This window comes from Prinia subflava, chromosome 9 (genome assembly GCF_021018805.1).
Source record: "Prinia subflava isolate CZ2003 ecotype Zambia chromosome 9, Cam_Psub_1.2, whole genome shotgun sequence".
NCBI classification, from domain to species: domain Eukaryota; kingdom Metazoa; phylum Chordata; class Aves; order Passeriformes; family Cisticolidae; genus Prinia; species Prinia subflava.
Window position 1 is genome coordinate 32,710,095 of NC_086255.1, and position 19,768 is coordinate 32,729,862.

Below are 19,768 nucleotides of genomic sequence, written 5' to 3' on the forward strand. Positions count from 1 at the left end.
CACACCCCACCATACTGCAGTGGCCATGCCATGCAGGACCAAGCCATGCCATGCCAGTCCATGCCACCTCATGCTGTTATACCTATGCCGGGCAGAATCACGCCAGATTGTGCCAGCCCACCCTTCTGTGGCCCCACCAGGCAGGATCACACTGTGCTGGACCACACCACCACTTGCTGCCATGGTGGTCATGCTGAACTGTGCTGGGCTAGAACAATGCTGAGCTATGCTGGGCTAGGACCACGCTGAACCGTGCTGGGCTAGGACCATGCTGAACTGTGCTGGGCTAGGACCATGCTGAACTGTGCTGCACTAGAACCATGCTGAATTATGCTGGGCTAGAACCACGCTGAACTATGCTGGGCTAGGACCATGCTGAACTGAGCTGGGCTAGAACCATGCCGTGCTGGTCCATGCCAACCCATCTTGTTGCAGGCATGGTGAGCAGGGCCATTCCATGCCGGCAAGAACCATTCCAAGCCGGGAACACCCGTTCCCAGCATGGAACACTCATTTCATGCTGGGAACACCCGTTCCAAGCCGGAAAGAACAATTCCAAGCTGGGAACATCCGTTCCCAGCCAGGAACACTCATCCCATGCTGAGAACACCCGTTCCAAGCCGGGAAGAACAATTCAAAGCTGGGAACACCCGTTCCATGCCGGGAAGAACCATTCCAAAGCGGGAACACCCGTTCCCAGCCGGGAAGAACCATTCCAAAGCGGGAACACCCGTTCCCAGCCGGGAAGAACCATTCCAAGCCGGGAACACCCGTTCCCAGCCGGGATGAACCATTCCAAGCCGGGAACACCCGTTCCCAGCCGGGAAGAACCATTCCAAGCCGGGAACACCCGTTCCCAGCCGGGATGAACCATTCCAAAGCGGGAACACCCGTTCCCAGCCGGGATGAACCATTCCAAAGCGGGAACACCCGTTCCCAGCCGGGATGAACCATTCCAAAGCGGGAACACCCGTTCCCAGCCGGGCCGGGCCGTTCCCAGCGGCGCCGCGTGGCGCGGGGCGGGCCGGGAGCGCGCGCGCGCGTGCGCGGGCGACGCATGCGCAGTGTGCCCCCAGGGCCGGCGGCGGCGAGCGCGGGCGCGTGCGCGGCGATGTCGGGGTACGGCGTGGAGGAGCGCGCCGGGCCCCACAGCCCCGAGTACCGGCTCTTCTTCAGTGAGTGCTCGCACCGCCGCCGCCCGCGCCCCCTCCGGCCCCGCCACACCCCGCCAGGGCTCGCCTGGCTCCGCTCAGGTGGGCGCTGCCGGGGTGTACCTCCCCCGCCCCTCACTCTCGGCCCCCTCCCTTTGCCTTGCAGAGGATGCCGCCGGGCGCTACATCTCGCCGTTCCACGATATCCCCATCTACGCGGACGCCGGGAAGGTAAGAGGAGGTCCTGAAACACGCAGAGCGTCGGGGAGTCCTGAAGCATCCGGGGGGCCAGGGTCCTGAAACATCCAGGGGATCTGGGAACATGCAGGGAACCAGGGGATTTGGGAACACAAAGGGGACCAGGGGTCCTGATAAATCCAGGGGATCTGAGAACACACAGGGGAGCAGCGGTCCTGAAACCTCCAGGGGACCACGGGATGTGGGAACACACAGAGGATCTGGGGACATACAGGGGACATGGGGATCTGGGAACACACAGGGGAGCAGGGGTCCTGAAACATCCAAAGGACCAGGGGATCTGAGAACATTCCGGAGACCAGGGCTTGTGGAAACACACAGGGGACCAGGGAGTCCTGAAATATCTGAGGGACCGGGGGATCCCGCAGCCTGAGACACCCGGGGAGGCTCCCAGATCCTCACACACTGCAGGAGCACCTCATGGAGTCATTGCCCACCCTGCAAGGAATGGGTTTCTCACCATCCTGGCCTCGGGTGGAGCGACCCAGGAGAGGAGAATGGATGATCTCATTCTCATTTTTTGCATCAGAGATGCGAGTGGTTGGCTTGAGCTTATGCAGGCGTTTTGGGTTAGCTAAGCACAAAACTGCTTTTTTTTGTAATATTTTCATCCATTCCTATGGGTGCTGCATGATATTTCGGGCTTGGGTTTTGGCTGCAGTACGGCCACTTTATGCCTGCAGTATAATCCAACACTGAACAGAGGGGGAAGATGAACAGGTTAAATTCCTGCTGTAGCATCTGCTGGCACCTCTTGCCTGGCAGAACCTGCCCCTTGCAGTGCTGCAGGGCTTTCACATCCTTCTAGCACCAGTGGTTAGTCAAATTAGGCTGTTCTGAGTGAAAAATGCCCCAGCTTCAGGAAATCAAAATGGTTGTGTTTCAGTTTTCATTTAATGGTTTTTTCAGTGGTACCTTGGGCTCTCTGACTGTGTCCTTTACTGTTATAGCTTGTTTCTTTCTCTGGCATGTATAAAAAGCTGTGCAGCTCGGGAAATGTAGTGGAGCAACTACTACTTGTTAGAGGTGAAATTCAGAGCTGGAGAGTGATTCTGGGAAAGGAAAAAAGCATACGCAGAGCTGAGAGATGAACCTCTAAAAAGCAGCTGATTGAGGTACTGAGGTGAAGGTGGTGGAGCTGCCTGAGGTGCACTGGGAAGTCTGAAGTGCCTTTTGCCTTCTCAGAGGGGAAAAGATGGCTTGTGGTCATCAGGGACAGTGGTGAAGCAGTGGCCGAGCAGGGAAGCAGTTCCCAGTGCAGGTGCCTGGCAGGTAACCCAGACAAGGAAAATCCAGATAATGCCATGCTTTGCAAACGCCTGCAGAACAGGGGAGGAAGGAGCAGGGGAGTGAGCACAGAGGTGAGAAGAACTTCCTTGAACTGGTAATGCTGCTTAACAGGGGAAACTGGGCTACTGTTGTTGCCCTCAGGCACGAAGTGCGGCTGCCAGCACCTCTGTGCCAAGTCATTCAGAGAAAAAAGTCACAATAGCTGAAGGTCAAAGTCCCCCAAGTTACACAATAGTGCTGGTCCCATGGGGCTCTCTCTGGCTAGAGTGCCTCAACACTGAGGTTTTACTCATCACTTAGCAGGTGGGCTGGCAGCTGCAGTAAAGGGCCCAGCTCTGAGCAAAAGGTTGTCCCACTCTGTCTGGGCTCCTTGATCTTTATCCTCAGACTCCTAAGATGCTGAGAGGATTGCAGGGTGTTTTTTTCAGTCTCAGGCTGGGCTGCGTTGACCTTACCTGGACCTGTGTCATTGCAAAGGGATGACCTTGGGCTGCTCTTTGTGTGTCTTTGGCCAAGCTGGACCTTGGGGAAGCTTAAATCCTTACAAAGATGCAGCCCCAAGTCATCTTTCCCTGCCTGCAAAGCCTGTTCCAGTTGCCTCATTCCTGCCCTTGAGTTAGGAATAAAAATAGTTCTGTGCCTTTCTGCATACAAAATGCAAATGAGCAGTGACCCTCTGCAATTAAGGGGTTGTAAGAAAGCTCTGCTAGGGAAGGGTGTGGGCAAAGTCAGTGATGTAACAGCACTTGTTGCACAATATCAATCCAATTATGGGGCAACACAGGTTTGAGGGACTTTGCCATGCTAATACTGCTTAAGGTGGGGATTAGAAAAGTTGCCCAGGCCAGGGAGCAAGGTTTGACTTTTTGTTAAAAAGCTGTAATCTCTTCAAACAGCAGATGTTAAGATTCAGGTGCGGAAAAGCTTGTTCTCTTGGACAGGAGGCTGACACTGAATTCTCAGCCCAGCTAGATCAACAGGAGATGTTTTCAAGTGTCACCTGTAAACAAGATACAGTGAGATGTGGTTCTGCATTTCTCCCCCACATTTTTATCCTTGCACCATGCCACTAGCAAGGTCTGCTTTTACAGGAGTCTCAGCTTGGAGAAAGGGAATCCCTCCCCATCCTCCTTCTATTATGACTACAATATTTGGGAGTGATGATCTCACTCATTCAGGGCAGTACATACATACCCACACTATTAAATAGATGGCTTGTCCTGTTGGTCTTGGCTTTTCTGAATGGCCAGAGTAGCTCTTTCTGGAGCATTAAACACTTTGTATTTAATAAATATGGCCCAAACCCCATTTTTTTATGTCCAGGGTAGTTTGTATGCAGCTGTTTGCCATTGATTTAACCTGTTCCTATTGCCTAGGAATGTGGTAGGGGTGTTTGTAGGTGGCAGCTGATGGAGAACTTGTGGGAACCTCAATCTGGCCTTTTGGGGTGTTTTGTGGGATTCAGCTTGGAGTGATGATGTGTGACTGACTGGGCTACAGGACTTTTATCAGCTGTCTCAAAATTAGCACTGAAAAGAAGAAACAACTTATGTTTTCAGATGAACTGGCTGTTTTCTGTGCTCACTTGTATGTGTTCCCTAACTTAAAGCATGGCCCCAAGATCCCTTCCCACTCACTGCTCTTTTGCTTTCTTCAGAATGTGTTCAACATGGTCGTGGAGGTACCTCGATGGACAAATGCTAAAATGGAGGTAACTGCATCACAGTTCCAGTCTTAATCCTTGGCTTTGTCATTTTCTCCTCAAATCCACCCTGCTGATCCCTCCTCAATTCCACCTCTGGAAGATTCTAACTTCTCTTGTCAGTACTTGCGTAATGCTGGAGGTCTGGTGTTGAGGCTGAGATTGCAGAAGTTGGAATGCCTTGGTGTTCTCCAGTGGCTTCTGATTAACGCAGTATTTTATGGCTCTTAAGCCCATGTGATTCCAAGGCTTGTAAGTCTGCTGGAAACCATATCCCAAGGGATGGCAGTGCAACAGGAGTTGTCCAGTATCTGCCACTGGCATTAGCATCATCTCCTGTCTCTTGGCTTGTCAGTTCCATTTCAAAAAAGTACTTTTTTATTCATAAAGCATATAGCAGAGGGATTTATATCACTTTCCTTTCAGATTGCCACAAAGGAACCCTTAAATCCAATTAAGCAAGATGTGAAGAAAGGGAAACTGCGCTTTGTAGCGAACGTATTTCCCCACAAGGGCTACATCTGGAATTACGGTGCCATCCCACAGGTACTGTGGTTTATCCCAGTGGCTCATCCATCCTGGTGGGGAGGAGGGAGGGTGCCTGCTGTTGCCACTGTGGTAATGAGCAAATAGGTCAGCAGAGGATCTGATCTCTGTGTGGTGTTTGCAGCTGGATGTATCACCCTGCTGAGGGAGAGAACCTGTCAGGAAAACGGGGATATTTTTAAGCAGAAATCCCAAGTTTTAGGCTTCTATCTGATGATATAAACAAGCTCCCTGAGGATGAGCAGCTGCTGTTCATCTTCAGCTGCTCAGAGGTCGGTTGGGCAGGAGCTGGCAGGTCCTTCTCTGTGGCTGAAGGGAGCTGTCATCATGCATCTGGCAAGGCAGTGCCTTCAGTTCCTGCCTGGCAAAGCACAAGGTTTTATCCTAATGGTGCAGGATTTAGGCTGAATCTTTATAGAAGACTCTTCTTGCCAACACCCACCACTGCACAGATGTGCCTTCCCAGAAAGAGCTGGCAAGGTGGGACAATGATAGTGACATCTGGACACGTGCTCTTAAGTGGCTGAGGACTGCTAGATAAAGAGGGACTTCAGACAAGGCTGTTTGCCTCTGATGTTCTGTAAGGCTGGAGTTTTCTCCTGAGAAATAAGCTGTCAGTGACAGATCACAGGCAAACACACTGAATTTGGTATTCCTGCTCTTGACACTAGCATATGTCAAGTGTTTTCCCCACATGGCTTAACACAGGGCCTCGAGGTTGAGTTGTTTCCTGCTTGAATGGATTCTGGCGCCTGTTTCTTTGTGCATAACTGTGTCTTTTGAAGCCTTTGCTCTGTCATGTGCTTGTGGATCAAAGGTGTTTATAGATCAAGAGCTTAACACTTCCTGGTGGAGAAATGTGATCGTGTTTGTGAACGGCCCCACAGCACCACCCAGGTGTCAAAACATCTTCCTGATCACTCTGGATCCATCACAAGGTCCTGACTGCACTGGTCTTGTCCTGGCATGCAGAAGTTTGGGAAGAACATTCCTTTTTATATCTCAACCCCCTTAGGAGTTCCCTATGATGCAAGTGGACATGAAGTGCTTTTCACTCCTGATCAGGAGCATGTTTTAAACAGCTCTTGTTCTTGGAGTTAATTAATTGGCTTCTGGAGTCATGTCCTTCAGGGTGCATTCACCACTGTGGGTGAGATGCACTGGGGAGCATAGTGGGACTCCACATTCTTATCACTTCTCTAGGGTTAGCAGTGTCTTTAATTGTTTAATTAAAGGGAAACAATACACCCTCTCTGTCTTCCATCTCTGCTGGACTGCTATCTGGAGTTCAGGAAACTTCTGCTAAGGATTGAATAGAGAGAGGAACAGGCAGGAAACCAAATCAACAATTGCCCTTTATAGATGTGAACTTCACCTTTACGCAGCTGTGGCACAGAGGAGGAAGTCTGGAATGTTGTTGAAAGGGGGTTTTTGGGTAGGAGGGAGTTGCTTACCTTTTGGAAGACAAGACCTTTTAACTTGAATTCAAACTTTGCAGGCACAAGGGAAACAGCAGGCCAAATACCTGACCTGGCAGCAGGTGCGAAGTGGGCCATCCTCTGTTTATTCCAGGCAACTGCATGCCTGAAATAAACCTGCTTTTTACTACCTTTTTAAACCTGTGAGTTCTTATGATGTATGGTTGATTTTGGTGTTGGTTTGGGGTTTTTTTTTTCCAGACTTGGGAAGACCCAGGTCACAAGGATGAAAACACTGGTTGCTGTGGAGATAACGATCCAATTGATGTCTGCGAAATTGGAAGCAAGGTAACGCATCCTAAATGTCTCCTGAAACGTGTAATTAATGTCTCCAAAGTCAATTATCCAGGGACATTATTCATTTCCTACCTCCCCTCCCTTAACAATGTGATGTTTCCCTCTGCTGCCTCTGGAGATTGTTGCTGAGATGAGCCAGGGCTGATGAGCTGCTGACAGCAAGAGCTAATTTCATGGTGCCTTGCTGAGCTCCTGCACATTCTGCTGCTGTGCACTCCTTGGTGCATCAGGATGGACAGCAAGGCCTTTGTCCTTGCAGGTCTGCTCTCGGGGAGAAGTCATCAAAGTGAAGGTGCTGGGCACGCTGGCCCTGATTGATGAGGGGGAGACAGACTGGAAGGTAATTGCTATCAACGTGGAAGACCCGGAAGCAGACAGCTACAATGGTGAGTTACAGGGGGAGGAGCAGGATCAGTGCTTCCCTTTCTCCTCTGAAAGCCTGCAGCAGGTGAGGACAGGGCTTGCTCCTTCTGTGCTGTGGTGTTAATCAGATGTGATGCTGGAAGGACAGTCCTAGAGCAAAATGTTTCACTACTTTTTTTTTTAGCAATCCTCTGCACAGCCTCGCATTTCAGACACAGGGTGGCTGTCCAGTGGGAGGAAAGGGAGGAAAGGGATTGTCCCCCTCAGCCAGTAATCAAGGCTGTTTAAATGTGTCCCCTGTCCTGGGGACACTGGGGATACACAGCCTGAGGATGAAACACAAACTTCCCTGAGGAGATACTCACTGTCTCTTCAGGGAACCTGTCTAAAGTGTTGCTAAGGCTGCTTGGGAAGGGGCTGAAAGAGGCACAGCCCAGCACAACTCGGCAGAGCCACATAAATTCTGTAACTCAATAAATTCTGTTCCTGTTTCTGGCTAACAAACCCCATGTCCCCTGCCAGACATCGAGGATGTCAGAAGGATGAAGCCTGGATACTTAGAAGCTACTGTGGACTGGTTCAGAAGATACAAAGTACCTGATGGAAAGCCAGAAAACCAGTTTGCTTTCAATGGGGAATTTAAAGGCAAGGTAGGATCACCTCCCTTTGCACAAGGGCACCTTGTCCAAAACCTGAGCTCAGGGTGTGTGGGGACACAAGTGAGTCGCTGAGAGAATGGATTTTAATGCGGCTGCTGATAGTTGATTTCAGTTCATCCTGCTGTTTTTCCAGCCTAGTGAGTGCAGGAACACCAGAAAAAAATGCCTTGGGGTTATCACCGTGGTGTTGTTGAATATTATTTTCACATGGGATCACTTCAGGGCTGGGAGCCTCTGTGTCAGAACCAGGTGGAAAACACCAGGTTTATTTGCTCCAGCTCTGGAGCAAAGGCAGCTTGACATCACCCTTTGCCTCCCTCACCCGTTGGCTTTGTTCCATTGCAACCTGGTGCAAGTTGAACTTAAATCAGGAGTTAAAACACTTCTTCCTTTGGGCATGAAGTGTTCCCTCACACCCTGTGAGTAAGGCTCTGCCTTGGCAGCACTGCTCCTCTGCCTCGTCTCTGGGTTGGATCAGATAAGTTGCTGCTCCTGAGCAGGTGAAATCCTGTCTTGGTGTCCTCACTCCTGCCTTTCCTGGAGTGCCATGAGGGCTTTAGTGAGGTGAGACAACTCCCAGAGCTCCTGGAGTGGAGAGGAGGGGAGTTCTTCCAAAAGCTCTCTCTGGGAAAGAAAATGGAAGTCAAGAAAGGACTTGTCCCCTTTGGCTGTGGCACAGCATTAGCTTGGTCGGGCTGGAACACCTTGCTGCCTCTCAGGATGGGTGAAACCCATCAAGGAAACTCGAAAATCAGGATAAAGAACCTCACATGTGCTCTGCAGTGTTTTATTTGGCTTGGTTTGGTATCAAACCAGGACATTTAGTGCCGGTGTTCACGGCAACAAAGAGCTGTGTGTGTTTCCTTCTCCAACTGACAGGTTAATGCTTGAGCATATATTGCTCATTTTTAAGGAAAGAGCTTGGTATGCCTGGAAACAAATTCATTTTTAAGTAGTTGCAAAGCCAGATCAGCTGCGTGTCTCTTCCTGCTGGCCTGAATTATTTGCCTGGAGTGCAAGAGAGCTCCTGGATAGGCCTGGATCAGCAAGCTGCTGAAGAAAAACCGAGTGGGAGGAGCAGCAGGGTGGAGGTGCTTTCACAATGGAGCACTGGCCTGAGATTGTGTTCAGTTTCTTTTGGCCTCAAGCTCACTCTGTGACCTTGGCAGATCCTCCCATCTTGAAAGCAAAACAGTTCTCCTGGACAATCCTGGTTGTTTCAGCTGTTGCGTGCTGGGAGTTTCTGCTCTTCCAGAACGGCACCAGGGTGGAAGAGCCCCTTCCAGAGCTGTCTAAAATCAGCTCCTTGTAAGTGACAGTCTGGAGAAGGTGGTCTGGTTCTTCCACACATGATGTTTGTTCTCATCTCCAACTTCAGGATTTTGCCCTGGATGTCATCAGAGAAACCCATGAACACTGGAAAGCTTTAGTAACGAAGAAAACTGATGGAGGGGGGATCAACTGGTAAGTAATGCTTGTGGTAATGTGCACCTTCCTCTTCCCTAAACTAAAAACCCTGGAACATCCCTTCCTGAGTGGAGCCATGCTTTCTGTTAGCTGCTGGCTCTCTTCCCCAGGCCTTCCCCCTCCACTTGGCAGCTGTTAACTGCGATCCTTAACATTCCATTATTCAATGCTCCGGGGGGGGGGCTGGGCTTGCATGTTCTCACAAGTGCCCAATGTCTTCCAGCACCAACCTGACGGTGTCTGACAGCCCCTTCTGCTGTAGTCAAGACTGTGCAAAAGCTACTGTGGCTGCAGTAAGTACCAGTTTGTGTGGCCAAATCCAGGGGTTATTATCAGGAAAAACGGTGCAATTTGTGTGGTGAGCTGCCCTCTCTGTGTGAATGGCACATGGCATGCTCAGGATGTTTTGGGTGGCTGAGCACCTGCTTCTGGTTAAACAGGATGGATGCGGAGCAAACCAGACATTCCTCCAGAGGCTTCTCCCTGCCCTTAGTCATCCAAGAGATGGAATCCCAAACAGAGTTTGCATGGAGGGTTAAACTTCTGAGCTGCAGCTTGCCTGTCAGCTGTTCTGAGAGGGTTTTCATATTTGGACTTCCAAGAGCTTCACAGTACAGGTCTCCCTTTGAGAAAAGAGAATCTAATTCCTCAGGGATTTTACAGCTTCAGAACGAAGAGCTCGACACGTAGTTCTCCTGCTGAGAGAGGTGTAGTTCTACTGGCCAGCCTCGGGAATTAATTGTGTCTCCCTAGACTTGAAGATCACTGCTGTTGGCAACCTGAAAGGGCTTAGAGGGAGGGGACAGGAAAATTGAAATGCAAATCTTGCCTCTCTTCCATAACCTGAGTCTCTCTGTAGCCTTGGAGAGACTTTTAAAACAATTGTCTTGTTTTCTAAAGTGCTGGTATTTCATTTAGGGGTCTCAATGAGGTTTTTGAAAGCCCTCATGGAGGATGTGTCACTAGACAGGGATTTTCGCTGTCTTTGGTTGTTATACCAGGTTGAATACCAGGGAAAGCTCTTCAGAGGAGTTCTCAGAGAGCCCTTCATGCCTCTATTCCCCCACATTATTTAAACCAATGTTGTAGGTTTAAAAAAAAAAAGCAGCTGTGCAGCACCTGTGTAGACTCTGGAGTGGGAGCTGCTTGTGCTGGGAATCAGATGGCCCTGGAGCCTGCACTTGGAGGAGAGCACCTCCGGAATGGGGAGGTTCTGGGAATGACAGGACAGTGCCTGTGAGCTCAGCTGTTCCCCCCCAGCTGCCACAGGGTCTTAAATGGTTCTCAGGGAAGACTTGTGCAGCTCTAAATGATGTGTGGAGAGTGCAAGGACACCTCTGGTCTCTGATAAAACCCTTCTTGTTTCAGGCGCCGCCATGTAAAGCTGCCAGCCCCATCCCGCCCGAAGGTGAGTCTCAAAAGCCACCCTGACATCCCAGTACAGAGCAGGGGCTTCCTCAGGGGAATTGTCCATAGGAAAATGAGGGTCTGAACTACACCTGAATGTAGCTGTAGCCAGGGCAAGGCCCAAGGGCAGGCTGAGGGCAGTGTTGGGAGCAGAAAGAGGAGCTAGGCTGACACTTCCAATCCCTTCATGGGGAATAAACCTGTGCAGAACCGTGTGCCTTCCATGTGGGCATGGGAGTTGGAGGTCAAATGGCTTTGCCTCCCTGAGTCAGCTGAGCCAGAGGGAAGCCTGGCTTGCTGTCCTTGCCTGCACCAAGTCATGGATGCTCCTAATGGCAGCCTGAGCAAGGGTGGCTGCTTTGGGAAAACAAATCCACATAAACAGGGTTGTGCCAGAACCTGTTTGCTGTGCTGAGGAGCTGTTGCCAAGAGCAGAGGAAGCCCCTCAGTTGGAGGTGACACATACACACTGCCACACGACTACCTAATAACTGGGTGGCTCACAGGGGACTAACCCCTTCCTTTTTTCTACCCCACACAGTTGATAAATGGTTCTACTACCAGAAAAACTAAGTCCCGAGGATGGTGGTGAGACAGCTGTGTCCTTCCCCACTGAGGAGCTGCCACGTGCAGGAATAGACCAGAAAAATAGCTTCAGTGTCAGCAAGAAGACTTTGCCTGTAACTTTGCTGATTAGAATTCCATACCTAGAAGTGACGTGTCTGCTGAGGCCTGGTGGAGGCTGGAAGAAATAATTTATAAAATCCAAACACCCCACTCGTGCATGGTCGCGTGGTGTGCTCTAAATCATGACAGGAGATCACTCACCTGGGATGTGTACGGATGATAGAAATAAAAACTACTGAAATCCAGTGCTGTGGGGCTCCCTTCTCCTTTCCCTCCCTGGAGCTGAGGGGGTCACAAAATCACAGAATCACTGAGGCTGGGAAAGACCTTACGGATCATCGAGTCCAGCCTGTGACTGAATCCCCTCCTTGTTCCTGAGTGCCACGTCCAGGCTTCCCTTAAACACCTCCGGGGACGATCACTGCCACCTCCCTGGGCAGCCCAGACCCGAAGCTCCCCTGGCGCAGCTGGAGCCCGCGTCCTCAGCGTCAGTGCCGGCCTCTGTGGGGGGAGCTTTACGGGGTGACTCCGGAGCGCGGCCCTCGCGGGACGGGGCCGGTCTCGAACCCGAGGCCCTGGGGGGAGCGGGCGGGTCTCGAACCTGGGGGCGCTGCCGCAGCCCCCGGCGCGCGGGGCCAGCGGGGCCGGAAGCGGGCGGGGCGCGCTCTGACGCGTTTCCGGCGGGGCGCTGGCGGCGGCCGCGGACGGGACTCGGTGGCGGCGGCGGCCCGGGGGCAGCCGGGGGTGAGCGGGGGGGGCCGCGTGGGCCGGCCGGGCCCGGCGGGATGCTCAGCGGGTCGGCGGGCGCCTGGCAGGCCCGGGCGAGGGGCGGCGGCGGCGCGGGGGGTGACACGCAGGCAGGGCGGGGGCGGGGCGGGGGCCAGGCCTCGCCGCCCGCCCTTGAGGCCGGTCCCCCTCACCCCGGTGGCCCCTCATCCCCTGTCTCCTCTCACCCCCGTTCCCCTTCGCTCCCGATCCCCCCGGCCCGGACCCCCTGACCGCGGCTCCCTTTAAGCACCGACGCTTTGTAACTTGGGGTTTGGGGGTTGTCCCCCGCAGGCATTTTATTTCCAGAGATGTCTTTCATTTTCGAATGGCTCTACAACGGCTTCAGCAGCGTCTTGCAGTTCCTAGGTAATGCCGCGGCTCCCTCCGTGCCTCAGCAGCCCCTGGCAGCCCCCTCTGGGTCGGTTTTTGGTTCTCCCATTGCCAGTATCCCATAAAAATCAGGGATTGAGGTGGTCTGGTCAGTGCAAAGTCTGGGGAGGAAGCTGCGTATCAATAAAGGGGCTTTTACACGGATGCAGAGAAACTTTGGGGGTATTCGGGAGCGTTGGGTGTTTCTCTTACCCTTTAGAAGGCTGAGAGCAGCTGGGCTGGCACCCAGGGCCTGTCCAGTCCCAGGCAGAGGTGCTGCCTCACCAGGGAGGGAAGCCCATCCTCCCTGTCCTCCTTCCAGAGTCCCAGATTCCAGTGGAACTCCGTGCTGGAGGATGGGGTGCCCTTTCTCCTGATCACCTCTTGAAGGGAGGATGAGAGGGGTGGGGTGACAAAAATTCACTTTGGAAACCTTTGGGAGCATTCCTGTGGCAGACATGACAAAAATCAGTTTACGCCGAGAAAACAACATGCTGTTCCCTGCTTTGCACTTTTTCCTGGACAACTCTCTGCTGTCTTTTATGAGTCTGTTCAATTTTCACATCTTTTGAGGAGAGAGATTGATCCATAATGTTCTGCTGCACACTGTCCTCTGCTGCTAGGACGGACCAGAGGAAAGAGTGGAATACTGATGGGAATAGGAGCTTAGGAAATGTCCCTCGCTGTAAACACGCCTTGGGAAAAGCCTGTTTGAGCTGTGTGTTTTCCCCTGCTGCCCCGTGTCCATGCTGGCAGTGTGCACAGGTGGCAGCAGAGCTCTGGGAAAGGCCTTCCCCAAAAAACAGCGGCGGCAGCGCAGCGTTCCGGCTCCTGCTGGAGTTTCCCTCTTGCTTTGTTCCTTCTCCTCGCAGGTTTGTACAAGAAGTCTGGAAAACTGGTGTTCCTGGGCTTGGATAACGCGGGGAAAACCACTCTGCTGCACATGCTCAAGGATGACAGGCTGGGTCAGCACGTCCCCACGCTACATCCCAGTAAGTCTCCCTGGGTATGGCTTTTCCGCTGGAATTTTGGGGACACGGTGTAGGAGGAGACCCCTCTGCCTGGGGGGGTTTGAGGGTCTTGGGACTTGAGCTGAGGTTGCAGCTGCACTGTGGTCCCCCAAGCTGGAGTGGATCTGTGTTCTCTCTAGAAATGGCCAAGAACTGCTGTGGCTCTATTAGTAGAAAGATGAGATTTTCCTAACGAATGAAGGATAATAATTGCAGGTTAAAAAGCTTCAGTGGGAGGCAGGTGAAATTACTTTCTGCCGCTCATGGTTTTGTGAAATGGCTCCATTTCAGCCACTGAATTCTGCAGGAAGTTCAGGGAATTCCTTATTGGAGGAGCGTGTGTGATGCCAGCACAAACGCCAGAGAAATTCTGCCCATCACAGCTTCCCTGTTTTCCTGAATCCCAGCCTGTGTTTTCCATTTCAGCATCAGAGGAGCTGACGATCGCTGGAATGACCTTCACGACTTTTGATCTGGGTGGACATGAACAAGGTAAAGAAAAAATGACCAAAAATTGATCCTGACGAGCGCCAGCAATTAGCAGTGCCTAATTATTTGTTGCTTGGCTTTATTTATGGAACAACACGTGGAAGCGACCTCCTGGCTGTAGGATTGCTTGGAAGGAAGTGCTGCCAGTTCGTGCTCTGCTGCCTGAAGTATTTTTAGCTGTGGAAGCCTCCAGTATAATTTAGTTTGAATAACTGGTGAATTTTTAGTTCTGTACTTTCTAGAAAGTTTTAAACTCAGGTTTTTTGCCCTTTTATGTACAGAACTATTGGAAGGAAGATAGCCTGGCTAAAAAGGCAGCCATGGTTGCTGAGGTTTGGTGGAGTTTTCCCTGTGTGGAGATTTCACAGGGCCATGTTTGTCCCTTGTGTTTTCCAGCTCGCCGGGTCTGGAAAAACTACCTGCCTGCCATCAATGGGATTGTCTTCCTGGTGGACTGTGCAGATCACTCACGGCTTATGGAATCCAAAGTTGAGCTTAATGTAAATACACTTCTCTTCTTTCCCTTCTCCAAGACCTCTGAGCAGCTAAATTATAAAGAACAGCATCTCTCCCAGAGCTGGGGAGCCTGGATGTCCTTACTCTGGGTTGACCACAGGCACCTGAGGTCAGGGGAGGCTCAGCTTGGCCAGCAGCAGGAATTTGTGCATGGAAAGGGTGCTCAGGCCTTGGCAGGGGCTGCCCAGGGAGGGTTGCAGTGCCCATGGCTGGAGGTGTCCAAGGAAGGGCTGGAGGTGGCACTGAGTACTCTGGGCTGGGGACAGGGTGGGCATGGGGCACAGCTGGGACTCAGTGGGCTGGGAGGGATTTTCCAGCCTCAGAGATTCTGTGAGTCTTCCACAGGAGTATGGAAGCCCCAGAAATGAGCCCTTGTTGGTCACAGAGCTTAAACAAAACCATTTTCTTCCAGCAATGACTCCTTTTTCCACCTCTCTGCTCACCTCTTGTTGGCTCTTGCACGCAGGCATTAATGACAGACGAGACAATATCCAACGTGCCAATCCTTATCTTGGGGAACAAAATCGACAGACCAGAGGCCATCAGTGAGGAGAAACTGCGGGAGATCTTTGGGCTCTATGGACAGACCACAGGAAAGGTAGGGAGGCATCAAATCTTGGATTGTCACACGCAGGGGAGAGCTTGCCTGCTTCCTGGCACATTGAGGCCTGACCGAGTTGTTTCTGGGAATTTGTCCACTAATTAACCAAGGTGAATCAATTGATAATAATGATGATGTTCCTGAAGGGAGCCTACAAGAGAGAGACTGTTTAAAGGCCATGGAGGAGTGGGCCGAGAGGGACTGGCTTCTCACTGCCAGAGGGGCAGGTTCAGATGGGAAATTTGGAGGAGGTTCTTCCCTGTGAGGGTGGTGAGGCCCTGGCACAGGGTGCCCAGAGAAGCTGTGGCTGCCTCGTCCCTGGAAGTGTCTAAAGCCAGGCTGGAGTAACCTGGTCTTGTGGGACCAGGCAACGGGGTGGAATGAGGTGATCTTTAAGGTTCCCTTGTAACCCAAACCTCTGATGATGCCCTTGGGCAAGTTTTAAGGCTGCCAGGATTGTCCAAAGCGCAGCGCACACACGAAGGGGCCTGCGAGAGGAGCTCCCCTGGATGGCTGTGGCTGGCTGGGTGCCTCCCTGAGGGTGCCAGGGGTGCAGATGTGACTGGTGTTTGGATTTTCCCAGGGAAACGTGCCACTGAAGGACCTGAATGCGCGCCCCATGGAGGTGTTCATGTGCAGTGTGCTCAAGAGGCAAGGCTACGGTGAGGGCTTCCGCTGGCTATCGCAGTACATCGACTGATACTGGCACAGACACGAGAGTTTTACTCCTCTGGACTGATCCTGTTCACAGCTTCCTATGGACTTTTCTATTAGAACATGGAAGGCTGGCATTGTCCAAGAGACTCCTGGTTTTCCGGCTGCCCCTATGGCACAGTGGTGACACCACTCTTTTCCACGCGGCGGGGAGGCAGCGCCGTTCCTGAGTTGTCCCTGCCAGTTCGGTGACAGTGGGGCTGCTCCAATCTGGGGAGGCAAAACTCTGCACGCTGCAGTGTAACAGCTGAAAAAGAGAGCACGTCTCACCACTGTGGTTAATTGACTTCAAAAACAAACAGAAACAGAAAAGGAAAAAGCAATTATATTTTTTAAAGAAAGTGTTAATGTAAATTACGTCCCTTCTAACTTTTTAGTTTAACTTTCATCTTGTTTAGTCCAGAGTATGGTTTAGGGTTTTTTAAAAATATATTTAACGGTATTTAGGTATTTCACAAATTACTGAACCAAGGTATCACGATATTAGAAGTCCTCAATAAACATAGCATTTGGGCTTAACAGAGCTGTAGGGTGGCTGTGCTGTGTCACGCTGACCGACGACGGCGAGGTGCCGTTGGGACTGAGGTGTGCAATCCCAGCTTCTTTAGTTTACAGGTTTTTTTCTTTTCTAGTTGGGGAGGAGCACCTGGTGCAGGTGTTGGGGGTGGTGTCCAGTGAGAAGGGGCTGCCTGGTTCCCCCTCGGGCCAGACCCTCTGTTGAGGATCCTCTGGCCAAGCCATCACCATAAGAACCGTGGAGCTGTTCTGGTTGTAGCATGGAAGTGTTTGGCATTTGCATATCATGAGGTGATTAATGTAGACTAAACCGATTTCTTTTATACTCTCAACGGACTTTTTTTTGTCTGAAGTTCATTGCTGTCTGGCACTCATTTTCAGTTCAATAAAGACATGTCTTTCTCCTCCGAAGGGGCAAAGAGCCTCAGTCTGGCTTGGTGTTTGCTGGGCCTTGGGGCCGTCAGAACACCAGCCACAGAGTTCCAGAAGCGTTTGGACAACACTCAGGCACAGGGTGGGATATTTGGGGCCATCCTGAGGGCCAGGAGCTGGGCTCAGTCCTTTTCACTTCCCACTCAGGATATTCATTCAATGATTCCATAATTCTGTGACCTGCGAGGTGCAGCCAGTGAGGGAAACCGAGGCAGGATGGAAGAGCCATTTGCCTCTGGGCTGCCAACCTGGGAGAGCTCATGGCTTGCAGGGGCTTTGCCCTTGGTGCAGGGGACCCACAGCGAACCCCAGACAGCCAAGAAGCTGTGACTCAGCTTCAGCTCTGGCTCCCGGTGTTCGGGCGGATTTTAGCTCTTCCAAAGGGATCCTCCCAGTCCCGGTACCTCTGTTGGAAATAAAGGTTTGTGCTGCGGGTGAGGCGGGAAGCGAACATGGCCGTGGGGTATGCGGGGCGAGGGTCCCGGGGAAGGGAGGCCTTGTGCCGGTGTCCTGAGGGGCGGCTGCGGGCCGACGGTCCTGATTCTCCCAGGGAAGCAGGGTGGGGACGGCTCCGAACCAGGCATCCCTGATGTCCCGGGGAAGCGGAGGCCGGAGGGCGGCCCCGGGCGGACGGTGCCGGGGCAGCGGGGCCCGAGGGGCCGCTCGGATCGCGGCTCCCGGGGCAGCGGGGCCCGAGGGGCCGCTCGGATCGCGGCTCCCGGGGCAGCGGGGCCCGAGGGGCCGCTCGGATCGCGGCTCCCGGGGCAGCGGGGCCCGAGGGGCCGCTCGGATCGCGGCTCCCGGGGCAGCGGGGCCCGAGGGGCCGCTCGGATCGCGGCTCCCGGGGCAGCGGGGCCCGAGGGGCCGCTCGGATCGCGGCTCCCGGGGCAGCGGGGCCCGAGGGGCCGCTCGGATCGCGGCTCCCGGGGCAGCGGGGCCGGGCCGCGCCGGGGGCCCGCACCCCCCGTGAGGACCCCGCGGGGCGTGTCCGCCACGTGCGCGCCCCGCCCCGGCCAATGGGGAGGGCGCGGGGCGGGCCCGCAGCCAATGGGCGCGCGGGGCGGGCCCGGGGCGGGGCGGGCGGTGATGGCGGCGCCGCCGTGCTGCGCGGTGCGGGTGCGGGGCGCGGGCGGCGGCGATGGCGGCTGCAGCGGGCTGGTGCTGAGCCGCCGCCCCGCGCTGGTGCTCTGCCACGCCGCCGTGCTCGCCCCGTTCCTGCGCGCCGGCCCCGCCGCCTGGGCGCGGCCCGCCGCGCTGCCGCCCGCCGCGCTCCGGCCGCTGCCGCGCCTCAGCGTCGTGCTGGGCGCGGAGGCGGGCGGGCTGCGGGAGCTCGATGCGCGGCTGCTGGCGCTGGTGCCGTGCGCGGCGTTCCGGCGGGCGCTGGAGCGCGGCCTCGGGCGGGCGGAGCGGTGGCGGTTCGGGGCGGAGGGGGAGGCGGGCACCGACCCGCGGGCGCTGCCCTGGTTCGCCTGGCTGCGGGTGCCCGGCCTGGACGGGCCCGAGGCCGGGTGGGCGGCGCGGGCCAGCGCCGGCTGCCTGCGCAAGGGGCAGGCGCTCCTGGCCTGCGGGTCCCCCTTCGGAGACCTGTGCCCCGAGCTCTTCCTGAACACGCTGAGCCGGGGGGTGGTCAGCAACCTGGCGGGCGAGGAGAACGCTCTGGTGCTCACCGATGCCCGCTGCCTGCCCGGCACCGAGGGCGGCGCCGCCTTCGTGCCCTCGCCCGACGGGCCGCGCGTGGTGGCCGTGATCGCCGCTTCCCTCTGCTGGAAGGGCGCCGAGTGGGTCGGGCTCACGCTGCTGTGCTCGCTCGCCGCCATCCTGCGCAGCAGCGCCGCTGTCCTGGGCGAAGCGGGGATCGCGGTGCCGCCGGTGCCGGCCTGGGTGGCCGCGGCGCCAGCGAGCGGCGGGCAGGACCCCCTGGGCTGGACGGCGCTGGTGCAATGCGGGGCGACCTGGGGCTCCGGGGTGCTGCTGGCACCGAGGATGCTCCTCACCTGCCGGCACGTCGTGGAAGCCAGAGCTCCGCTCCATGTGACGCCGGCAGCCGGCCCCGGCCAGTGAGTGCGGTTGTGCCCTCCCCACCTAAACCCCCCCACCCTGCGTGTCCCCGGCCGTGACATCTCGTTGCCCGTGTCCTTAGGGATGCCGCCGTGCTCAGGGGACGTGTGGTGTTTGCCACCGAGGAGTCGTCCCCCTTCGACGTGGCTGTGGTGGAGCTGGAAGAGAGCGTGCCAGGCTTTGTCCCGCCTTGCCTGGCCGACACCTTCCTCCCAGGTAAGCAATGGGGGGACACGGGGTGCTGGGGTAGGGGCTGCCTCGCCCCCGTGTACCCACCTCTGGCCTCTCCCATCCCAGGAGAAGAGGTGAGCGTGGTGGGCTTCGGGGCGCTGGGGCAGGCGTGCGGCCCCTCGGTGACAGCAGGGATCCTCTCGGCGGTGGTGGCTGTGGCCGGGCGCCCTGTCATGCTCCAAACCACCTGTGCCGTCCACGGGGGCTCCAGCGGCGGCCCCCTGGTCTCCTCCCGCAGTGGATGCCTCATGGGTAAGCCAGGGGTCTCCCCGTGGGTGGCCGGGGGGATCCCATGGGTGTCCCCTGGTCAGACCCAGTGACATGGGCATCGCTCCCTCCCCGCCAGGCATCGTGGCCAGCAACACACGGGACACCGCTGCAGGGGCCACCTACCCCCACCTCAACTTCTGCATCCCCATCACCGTCCTGCAGCCCCTCGTCGCGCGCTACCGCCGCACCGGCGACCCCGAGGCCTTCGCCGGGCTCAACCGGGTGGGTGAGGGGGTGCGGGCAACCTGGCAGCTCCAGCAGCGGCCAGGACCCCCCAGCAAGCTCTGACCCCTCCTCCCGGGGGGCTGGGGCCAGGGACCGAGGTGTCAGGGACCAAGGTGCCCGGGATGGGGCTGCCACAGCCCCCTTTGACCCCGGTGGTGTGGGGCTGAAGCAGCTGGACTCCACAGAGCCAGTGCAGCATGGGCACCCTGGGGCAGGGGGTGTGGCACAGTGCCTTTGACAGCTGCTGACAACCCCAAACTGGGGAGGTTTGGAGTCTGTGTTATTGTTTTTTTTCTTTCTGGGGCCATAAATGCTGTGAGTTGA

At 55.0% G+C, this 19,768-nt stretch overlaps 3 protein-coding genes across 3 annotated transcripts; all 3 read left to right on the plus strand.

Moving 5' to 3' along the window:
- The first annotated feature begins 1,016 nt into the window (after positions 1-1,016).
- On the plus strand, positions 1,017-11,490 carry PPA1 (inorganic pyrophosphatase 1). Its single transcript, XM_063406258.1, has 11 exons — positions 1,017-1,175; positions 1,318-1,382; positions 4,357-4,410; positions 4,828-4,947; positions 6,627-6,713; positions 6,982-7,108; positions 7,608-7,735; positions 9,123-9,208; positions 9,435-9,504; positions 10,580-10,619; positions 11,160-11,490. Exons 1-11 carry the CDS (start codon positions 1,058-1,060, stop codon positions 11,189-11,191), a joined length of 927 nt encoding a protein of 308 aa, XP_063262328.1. The 5' UTR covers positions 1,017-1,057; the 3' UTR covers positions 11,192-11,490.
- Positions 11,491-11,895: 405 nt separating this feature from the next.
- Positions 11,896-16,639, plus strand: SAR1A (secretion associated Ras related GTPase 1A). Its single transcript, XM_063406259.1, has 7 exons — positions 11,896-11,989; positions 12,305-12,379; positions 13,255-13,374; positions 13,819-13,884; positions 14,278-14,381; positions 14,864-14,995; positions 15,582-16,639. Exons 2-7 carry the CDS (start codon positions 12,322-12,324, stop codon positions 15,696-15,698), a joined length of 597 nt encoding a protein of 198 aa, XP_063262329.1. The 5' UTR covers positions 11,896-11,989; positions 12,305-12,321; the 3' UTR covers positions 15,699-16,639.
- Positions 16,640-17,110: 471 nt separating this feature from the next.
- TYSND1 (trypsin like peroxisomal matrix peptidase 1) lies at positions 17,111-19,768 on the plus strand. Its single transcript, XM_063406257.1, has 4 exons — positions 17,111-18,717; positions 18,801-18,934; positions 19,016-19,201; positions 19,296-19,768. The coding sequence occupies exons 1-4, from the start codon at positions 17,126-17,128 to the stop codon at positions 19,505-19,507; spliced, it is 2,124 nt and encodes a 707-aa protein (XP_063262327.1). The 5' UTR covers positions 17,111-17,125; the 3' UTR covers positions 19,508-19,768.